Source organism: Anabrus simplex, chromosome 7 (genome assembly GCF_040414725.1).
Source record: "Anabrus simplex isolate iqAnaSimp1 chromosome 7, ASM4041472v1, whole genome shotgun sequence".
Classification (NCBI taxonomy): domain Eukaryota; kingdom Metazoa; phylum Arthropoda; class Insecta; order Orthoptera; family Tettigoniidae; genus Anabrus; species Anabrus simplex.
In genome coordinates, this window is record NC_090271.1 from 71,202,156 (window position 1) to 71,213,127 (window position 10,972).

At 38.3% G+C, this 10,972-nt stretch overlaps 1 protein-coding gene across 1 annotated transcript in view; it reads left to right on the top strand.

The window, feature by feature from the left end:
- Positions 1–10,596, top strand: part of Prosalpha4 (proteasome alpha4 subunit) — a 112,792-nt gene extending 102,196 nt beyond the window's left edge. Inside the window, exons 5-6 of the mRNA XM_067150668.1 lie at positions 10,178–10,360; positions 10,441–10,596. Of these exons, the coding sequence (XP_067006769.1) occupies positions 10,178–10,360; positions 10,441–10,530 (273 nt within the window). The 3' untranslated portion in view covers positions 10,531–10,596. The remainder of the gene's footprint in view (positions 1–10,177; positions 10,361–10,440) is intronic.
- Positions 10,597–10,972: the final 376 nt, after the last annotated feature.

A 10,972-nucleotide genomic window follows, 5' to 3' on the forward strand; every position in this document is an offset into this window, starting at 1 on the left:
TATAAACTGTGCAAATAGCAAAAGACAATTGTATTTAGTATTAAGTTAGTTTACTATAAGTTCTAATGTTTATAGTTTTAATTCTTGAACTTAAGAATAATATAGGCTGAAGATGCCCATAACTAGGGCAAAACATGTCCCTAACTGGTGTTTTTAATTCATGTAGAATTTAATCACTAAAAATATATATTTGTATTAAAAAGGTGGACACAATAATTTTAATCTTGAAAGAGTTTACTTATTGTATCTTCAATATGGAACAAAATGAGATTAGTTACTTGTAAGTCATCAGAGCTGCCGTAAACCTACACTATGGAGGCGGACATTTCTTAACTATGAAACACAGATGTACCACACGACTTTGACGTGTGTTTTCATTGCGTGGGTCGTACTGACGAAACTATTCACAAATTTGTGCAATGTCATCAGACCTGCAATAAGAATTGTACCAGCTTCAAAGTGGAATCGTTCTTTTCTGACTAATTACGTTAGGAAGTCTTGTATGCAAGTTCTTTTTCTTTTTCTTCATCTCATACATGAGTAAACACAGTATTGCTTTCATTAATTCCCTTGATTGCTTTCCACATCCTTTTCTTTCTCTATTAACACTATCATGCCTTCTTTAGATCAAGGAATACCATCACCAGATCTTTTTCATACTCCCACTGTTTTTCCATCAGTAATCTCATGGTATATATAGGGTCTATCATTGACCTGCCCTGTCAAAATCCATACTGCTCTTCTTTCCACCCTCCTTTCTGTTATTCTCTCCAATAATTTGGATACTTTTGACAACAGTGTAAATCCTCGATAATTGTCACATATCTTCCTGTCACCTTTCTTAAATACTGGTATTATTACACCTTCACACCAATCATCAGGTACTTGCTTTTTCCTCCATATACACCTTAGCAGCCTATATAACCAATGTAGAAAATTAGGTCCTGCTGCCTTAATCATTTCCACATATATTTCATCCATCCCTGCTGCTTTTCCTGTTTTTGTTTAACAGCCATTTCCACCTCTGCCATTGCAATATCACACTCCATTTCTGTATCATCCTCATTTGTTTTGTGTAGATTTTTCTTGTCTATTATTTTTTATCAATCCATACAACATCCTTTTTTCACAATATATCCTTTTCCATCTCTTGTGTGGATCTCTCCCAGCATATTTCCTTTTCCTCATTTACCACCTTTTTACACTTAGTTTTAATTTCCAGAAACTTATTCTTACTTCCTTTTTTCCTATCTCTATTCCATTCCTGCCACATTTTCTTCATTTAACAACCTCCTTCACCTTTTCATTCCACCAAGGGGGTCTCCTCTTCCTTCACTCTCACTGAAGTTCTGCCTCAAATCTTCTCTACACAGCTTACCCTCCCGAGTTCTTTTATCTTTTTAATTTCCATACTTTTTTCTTCTGTCTTTATTTCTTTTACTCTCACAGTTTTACCTTTTATTTTGCTACCACTACTCTGTGGTTTCCATCAAACACTTCACCTGGTAGTGGTGTTACATCCATTAACTATTTACTATTTATTTTCTCAACCAAAAAATAACCAGCAACTGTTTTTGTCCTTTCACCCTAGCCATATCTAGGGACTTTCCTACTATTTTTCTTTCTAAAACAAGTGTTACCCACAATCATTCCATTTCTCTCACAAAAATCAATCAACTTATCTCCCTTGCTGTTTCTTTCTCCATATCCAAATGGACCAACTTCCTGTTTACCAATTCTGTCATTTTCAGCCTGCGCATTGAGGTCTCCCATGACTATCACTTCCACGTCGGTGATTAGTTCCTCGAGTGTCTGCAAGAATTCCTCTATATTTTCCTCACTGTTTCCTGTTTGGGTTGCATAAACTTGGATGAAATCTTTCACTCCTTCTTCCGTCCTCAGTCGTTCTCTGATTATTCTACCCTATCCACATTTTCATCCAGGGTTTTGTTAACAATCACTCCTCCATTCTTTGCCTCAACTCCTCCACTCCAGTATAGGGTGTACTCTACTCATCCTCTTCACACCCTTTCCCCCTCCACTTGACCTCACTCAGTCCCATCATTCCAACATACTCTTTCTCCATACAATCAATCAACTCTTCTGATTTCCCTGTTAGGGTCGTAACATTTATTATTCCTGCCTTTATAATAATGGTTGTTGGTTGCCCCTTATCACAGCTCCCCCCCAGGACTAGAACTATGCACTGCATTTAACTAGGTATGCCCTAACCCTAACCTTTTCCGAGGCTGATATTTACCACCACTCATTTTAGGTTATTGTTACGATGGGATCGCCGCTCCCAAAAGGCATTTTAGAGCTACTGCCAGCAATTATTCAGACCACCCTTTACATGGGAGGGGGGACAGACACCCTTGGATCCGCCCCCAACATGGGAAACAAACGCTGCTGATGAATAGTGTACTCATACTATTTCATGAGTACTGCCTCTTTCGTAAACTCTGCTGTTCTGTAGTCAATTTTCTCCGCTGTATATTCCATTGAGGTCTTCACTCGTAATCCTGACCTGGGACGCTTACCAGATGCTACACACCAGGTCTGTGTGCTGTGGGACTCACATAGGCAGAGATGCCACCTGGGCAGGGCTGTCCGCATAGAGGGTGCTACCATGAATACTTACATGAATTTCTTCAGGAAACTGTCCTTCGAGAATTGTTTGTAGCTCAAATATGACATAAAGTGAAAGTTTTTTCCTGACCCCAGTTATAGCCAGCATCGCTCTGCAACAAAGTTTCTCTCCTCCTGTCATTTTTCAGATCACGTTTGATATGACATAAAGTGAAAGTTTTCTCCTGACCCCAGTTATAGCCAGCATCGCTCTGCAACAAAGTTTCTCTCCTCCCATCATTTTTCAGATCACTTTTGATGTGCCCTTTTCATTGACTGTGGCATGCCTTGGCATATCAGAAAAATACTCTTGTCTGGTCAGCATTTCCAATTTGCAACAGTAGGAATTTATGCTCCTGCCGCTGACTTAGAATGAATCGCTGGAACGTGACAACTTTGTCTGTGCAATCTTTGGGAAGTGGTTTTGCTAAAGTTAAATCTTCTGTGTAAACTAACTTCATGGCATCTTATGAAACGTGTTGCTCATCCTGTTACTTTTGAATTTTTGATTCAACCCTCTATGCAATTTTGCCATGTCCTGAGTCTTTTTCTGAATAATAAGTCCATAACATATGTTTTGCTATTTACAGAATTTGACTCAGATGTGTCTCCATGGAGGCAGAATGCTTGTGAATATCTTTTACAATAATAGCTTGAAACTTCTCGTGTTTGGGCCCCCAGAAGGATTGTTTGTTTGCTGAAGCAGTAAATAACTTTTTATATGGTTATGTTGGTACTGTACTTTTTTTTTACAGTTTAGTTTATATTGCACAGACACAGATTGGTCTTATGGTGACAGTGGGATAGGAAAGGGCTATGAATGGGAAGGAAGAGATCATGGCCTTAGTTAAGGTGCAACCCCAGTATTTGCCTAGTATGAAAATGGGAAATCACGGAGAAACATTCAGGGCTGCCGACAGTGGAGTTCGAACCCACTATCCCCTGAATGCAAGCTGACAGCTATGTGATCCAAATTATGTCTGTACTGAATCAATTTCATTTGTACCCCATATTCTCACTATACTGCGCGCACACCCCTTTTCTCCACGTAAGCCATTCTTTTGAGTTTAAAACCCGCAGTGTAACTATTGTTTCGCGGCATTATCAGTTGTCAATCGTGCACAAAAGATACCCGCTTCCAAGATAGACGGGTTAGGTGATTGTTTTAAGGGGAAGTACAACTGCGCAACCATCCTCTATTAACACTAATCAGAGTGAAAAAATGGAAGGGATCCGACATTTTGAAAAATGAAGGTATTGGCCAAAGAAAGACAAGGTCCACGGAGGCGTGAAAAAGGAAGACTCCCTTATACCATGCTCTAATACAATCATGGTCAGAAAAGAACATCATTTGATCAAGGGACCCGGATAGGATAGATGTAAGTTGGAAGCCTGGCACAAGTGGAAGCAACACCAGGACCAAGCTAACCGTGTTCCCAAGTTAAGAGCCCCTGAGGCCTCTTTTAGTCGCCTCTTGTGTCAGGCAGTGGATATCAAAGGTGTTATTCTATTGTCCCCACCCACGGAGGAGTAGACTGAATATAACTAAGGAAACTTGTTACAGGTAGAAACAACCTCAAGATAAATAGGCTATTAACCTTTTCATTACCGAGTTTTGATGACCAGGCGAGTTCTCTGGGCTGTTTTTTTTTTAAAGGAAGAAGCACTTTCACAGACACATGTTTACTGATACAATCAATGGAATGCATATCGTCCCCTTAGCCCCACAGCCCAATATGGGGTCGGGGAAGAAGTGAGATTATATTTTACACCATATTTTTTACGGCCGGATGCCCTTCCCGATGCAAATCTAAGTTGAGAAGATAATGAGCATGAAATGATGATGTATGAAACTGGGAAAGGAAGTGAAAGGAATCGGCTCTTGTTTATCAATAGGAACTGTCCCGACATTTGCTTGGGAGTGCAAAAGGAAAATCACAAAGAAAAACAAAAACAACGTTCTCAGGACAGCTGACGGTGGGGTTCGAACCCACTCGCCTGCCGAGTGTAGAGCTTGGGTCCATACACATAGCATGTTAATACGCGCGGCTATTCCGCTCGGTGATACTATTACTGAAATATAATATAAAATTGTTGATCCAAGAACTGGTATTACCAAAATCATTTATATTTGGGGAAAAATAATTTATCTGAGGAAGGGGTGACAATTCCGCACGAGATTCATCATTACTACTTTTTCTCGCACTTTCTTGTAGTCCAGTATCGCCACATAGATATTCTCCATCTTCATTATCAAAATATAGCACTCCAGAATCGCTATTTATGAGGAAACGTTCAGTTTCTTTGTCAACAAGAGATGAGTGTATACTTCAAGACGCCATGATGGCTACACATAAGCGGGAAAGATGTTCCACTCCAACGAAGCAGAAATAACACCAGGTCGCTTTCAAAACACGCGAAATGGAGTGATATATCTGTCGTACAGAACTTCCTTGAGGATTTCCATGGAATCTCAAAGCATGACACTATATCGCTTACATTTGTAAGATCGATGAAGTACACACTGCACCGAAACGTATATATACGGGTTTGGCAGTGAATGGGGTATTGATGACTCATAGGTATTAGAAAGTGGTATTTTGCCAGTTATTCTGGGAGTAGGAGGGGTGTTTAAATTTGTATGTAACTTCAGACTATCACTTGCAAAATCTTTTATGAAAGATGAGGAAGGTGAGGAAGTTATGCAAGAACATTTTTATTTCAAATAAGAAATTGAAATGGGAGTGGGGAAATATTAAGGACAGGGACTGATAAACAAGTAAATACGTGTTTGTGAGGCTTAGGGTGTCTTTTATGACACTGGTGTAAATATATTGGAAGTGGAAAGTGTTTATAGAAGATTTTATTTGTAAACCTTGTAAGTAGTACTTACTGTATGATCTGGAGCATTGTGCTAAAATATTTTATTTGTATTCTATGTAATGACCTAACCTGTACAGTGTAAATATTTTGGTAACATACCGTATTTGTAACAACTAGATTTCATTTCTATATTTACTGGAACTGTCCAGAAAGGTGACATGAATTTTGGATCAGGGTGTGTTGGCCTTTGTTAGTTAGGTATTCTAGAAAGTATGTTCTGACTGTTCTGGAAATGGAAGATTCGCAATCGTGCATATTCGAGAAAGTTATTTAAACATCGCGACTGAAGTAAGTGTTGTGATTGGTGAAGCTGGGTGGCGATAGGCGGGCTCCTACATTCTGATTGGCTACTCCAAGGCCAGAGTTCCCCTTTTAAAGTGAGCGAGGCAGCATTTCGTGGTCTGTCTGTCCACACATTCTTGGTCTGTCTGTCGGTCTTATATCTCTTGACTGTCTGATGTTTTGACGTCGTCAGCGACACCTCGCTACCGGGATGGGCCATTTTGGGGTAAGCACTCTTGATTTCTGTTCCACCTTCATTTAATGTTCGCTTGCTTTTCACATAGGAGTTTGCCCTAACCTCACCCAGACTCACCACTCAATTATTTCTGATGCCTTAGCTTTTCAGCTGGGTTTGCCTGTTGTTTTCGAGGCATTCCCCTTTCGTTGTTTCGCTAAACATGTAAATTGTAGTTTTATGTATTTACCGTGGGGTTTTGCCTCTAGTAGTTCCGTGTCACTTGATGTACGCTAGTTTTTCCTCTGCCCCACATCAGAAGTGTTTTTGGTGTGGGACCAAGTTGAATTGGCCCCTGCGCCAAGTTTAGATATTTCTGATTTTACCCTTTTCAATTATGTTGTTCAGAGATTTTGAAAGGTACGTTTAACTTCACTCTAAATTGTAAAAAGATATTACGACTTGGGCTGTAACTAGATGTATGGTATTTGCTTGACTCTTTGAACTTATAGGAAGCTATTGTCAAGGAACATGTAATTTGTACTTTACAACCTGTGTATCTGTACTTTCCATGTGGCTGAATTTGTTTGGAATTCTTTGTAAAGTCCATTTGTAAACAATACTTTGAAAATAAAGGATCACGGTTGATTTTTTTTTTTTTTTTTTCGGAAACTGCAACCTAAGCCATCTCCGTGCCCTTGGTAGGTTCCCAGCCCCTTTCCACGTTCCTGGTTTATTATCTTCAAGTTGGCCCTACTGATATTTACCAGTGTTTTAGCGGCGGAGTTCCGCGTAGTGCATCAGACGTTTTATCGTGTGTGTAGTGGTCTTTGGTCCTGTGTAATTGCACTTTTCTTCCTCCCTTTTACTGTGTTTGGTGTAGCCGCTGAAATAATGGTTACATTTCATTATGTCCATCGGGGCCCTTCCTTTTCTTCTCTGATTACTGTTAGGAGCGGATGATTGCTGAGTTGTACCTAAATTCTACACCACCAAGCTAATTACATGCAGGTTGAACATTTCCAGACATGTTTGTAACCAAGATGGCAGTGTATCCTGCAATTATACTTCTCTGAAAACTGTTTAATGCAAATAGTATTTTACTTTAAATGGTATGGAAAGCTTTATAACTGGTAAAATGACAGATCATAAATATTACATATTGCCATTGCTATTCTGGTTGTGCTAAAGTCATTCTTCTGTGTAAACTAAATCCATGGCATCTTATGAAACGTGTTATTCATCCTCTGTTACTTATGAATTCTCGATTCAACCCTCCATGCAATTTTGCCATGTCCTGTGTCTTTTTCTGAATAATAAGTCAGTAAAATTGCCATAGTGCTCTTGAATATAAAGTATAGATAGAATAAAACTATAATTATTAAAAAAAATAGATATAGAATCTTGTTATAAGTGGACAAGTTGTTTATTTCATTCACAGAAATATGCTCATACCGGGCGAGTTGGCCGTGCGCGTAGAGGCGCGCGGCTGTGAGCTTGCATCCGGGAGATAGTAGGTTCGAATCCCACTATCGGCAGCCCTGAAGATGGTTTTCCGTGGTTTCCCATTTTCACACCAGGCAAATGCTGGGGCTGTACCTTAATAAGGCCACGACCGCTTCCTTCCAATTCCTAGGCCTTTCCTATCCCATTGTCGCCATAAGACCTATCTGTGTCGGTGCGACGTAAAGCCCCTAGCAAAAAAAAAAATGCTCATCAAGTGGTGATAGGCATGACAGTACATAATTGTGGCGTACGGACAATCGAACACAAGGACAATGAAACAAATTATGACACAACACCGCCTACACACAGTGTCGATTGCCAGCACTACCACAAGTAAGCGTAGAGGCCATCCCAGCGCGAAATCACCCCCAACAACTTAGAGTAGGCCTTGACCAAAACACAAGGAACAGGACTGGGAAGCGATGGAATCTGGGCAAACCAAGGTGAAAAGAACCTCTACACGGGGGGGGGGGGATCGTGCCAAAGGATAGAACAGTTCATGAGAAATAGCATGAAACACCATAAATAGTTAAACAACATTTAAAAAAAATTAATGAATTAAGAATTTAAGTTTTCAGATAGTACCACACATTAAATGAAGAAAACAAACTGAAGTTAATCTTTAATAAATGAAAAAATTAAAAATGAATGAATTCATACACTGAATCAATTAAGAGGAAAGGATTTTCCAAATACGTAATTAATACCTTCAGAATTTATGAGAAAAAAAGGTAGCATAACAAATTATTATTGTTTCAAAAAAATTTAAAATCCTTAAAAGGATTCCCAAATTTAAAAAAATATGGAAAACTTGTACATAAATAAAACCATTGGATTAAAAACGTGCAGCTTGAGTATCAATTACAAGAAAGTTTAAATTATGGTAGTTAATGAACTTAATCACAATGTTTTACACTATTTAAAAATTTACACATAAACTGCAGTTCTTTAAAACCAACCTTTTAATCGAATGGTCAGATGCCCATAACTGTTGAGAGCTCTCAATAACTATGATGAAAGAGAACGGGGTTCCCCTTTTGTATACTAATTTTTCTAATAGAAGATTGAAGTGCATATAAATTACAACTCCCATTTTAGAAAAAAGAAGGCAAAACATGCCAACCAACTAATTTAAGACACCATGAATGGCAGAAGGCAAAAGAGGAAACTTGAAAATTTGCAAGTCTGCAACATGCCTAAACACAGCATATTCACTCAATAAAAATAAATGTTCTCAAAATCACCATCACAAATAAAACAGAAGAGATGTAGTAGAGATCACATATCTTAAATTTCCCCAAAAATGTTATTTAATATGAGGTACTAGTAAACACATTCACCATCAATCAAAGACTGACATCGACATAACTGAAGTGTCTAATCAACAGTGCTTTCTGGAAGACAGTGACAAACTCATAAGGGTGACGCAGCGCATGTCTTATCAATACACATCATCTTGTCCCAACAATGGTATAACCGTTATGAGATGATGCAACAGCAACAATAACAAGAATAAAAGTTAGGAGAAAATTAATAAATTCATTACGTTAAAGACAATGAGGCCCCAAAAGGATAAATAACACCATTATTCTGTAGAAAATTAATGAGTTTAGCCACTAAAGGAACATTTGTGTAATAATATTACCAGGAAATTAGGTTAAGTACCGTAGTACACAATTGAGTCCTTCAAATTTAAATATTAGTAATGATGATAATGTGTTATTAGACATTAGCTGCACTCTGAAAAGACTTAAGTTATAATACAAGGCAACATCAGCTAAATACGGTGTCCACAGGTTTAGTTTTTTGTTTTGTTTAAACACACGTACACATGTACCAAACTTCGTAGCATATCACTTGAGAATTTCGAAGGATACTCTTTCACATTTCTTCAAATACTATTTCGACCAATGAAGCTCAAATTTCAGGCAATTCCACTCAGTACCCAAGGCACCAACGACACATCACATTTGCACGGCATAGTCAATAATGCGCCAAGACGGTTATAGTAGACGAGATACCTTCTTTAAAAAAAGTTTTCAAAACTCGCCGACAAAGTGGTCCATAAACAATCCTCTATAGGCATCCTATTTAAAAAGTAGCACAATTCATAGTAGGTTTTTAAAATAAAATAATTTAGATTACACAGTGATAATCACCTAATTGAAGAATAAATAAAAAACAAAATAACTTAACACCCTAATAACCACAGTTTTATGTAAGAAGCTCCAGAGCCTCTTCAGGCCCAATAATTAGGGCAATAAGTAGTAATTTCGTTTAGCCAAAATGGCTAGACAGAGTGTCGCTCCAATCGCAGCCATACTGGATGCTGGCCGGATCGCAACTGCCAGTCCACAGAGAGGTTCACCAGCCAACATACGTAGATAGTTGACAATCGCAAGGCGAAGTCACGGAATGATAAGCAGTAGAAATTACACCTTGTCTTCTAATCAAGCTTTTAGGTGAACATCAGTTAACCAATTACAGCCAATAGCTGTCTTGCAGTTTATGGTGCATTGTTAAATGATACATTTTAAATTGAGAGACTAATTCCTCGCATACAAAATGTCATAGCTGGTAATAATTATATTAATTTCCCTTAAATTATAACGCCACAATAATAACAATCTAAAATAAAATTTTGGGAAAACAAGAATGCGTTTTAAGATCTCTCTTTCACATATTTTTTTTGCCCTGTTTCAGGCTAATGCTACTGGGCGAAGTGCGAAGACCGTGCGCGAATTTCTGGAAAAGTATTATACAACCGAAGTTGTTAGTACAGAGAAAGGAACTGTCAAGTTAGCAGTTCGGGCATTACTCGAGGTGGTGCAGTCTGGGCAGAAGAACTTGGAAATAGCAGTGATGAGGAGAGGAGAACCTATGAAGGTAAAACACAGATTACTTTCAGACTTCAGGGTGTTAGTTTTATTTTACTTTTCTTCTTTATTGTTCTTTCTGTTCCTCAGATGCTGGATGCTGAGACAATAGAAGAATATGTCAACGAAATAGAGAAAGAAAAAGAGGAGGAGGCTGAGAAAAAGAAACAAAAGAAGTGAAACATCCTGTCATAAACTGTTCAGCTTTTTTTAATTTAAATAAAACCATTCTAATATCCATATAAAGTACATGTTCTTCCTTCAGCAAAGTTGACTAGATCTTCTCCCTAACATGAACTAGGATAGTTAGTCCATTAAACCGTAATGGTCTGAAATACTAGAGCATAATCTCTCCCATTTATAACAATGTAATTGCTGCTCTAAAGTGAATCTTCAGGTTGTTATTGAAAACCTCCCTCTTTGGGAATGAAGAATGAAATCATCTCTCCAAGTGAAATTATAAATGAAACATGGGGAATTCTCTCTGTGATATACCTTAGAAATTTCCCATGTTGCTTTTATTTGGATTTGAATTGCAGCTCTGTTTGCATTTAAAGGTACATAGGCCCTAAGTATAAGACAGTCAGGAAAACTTGTGCACCTTCACTTCTCTAAAGATCGT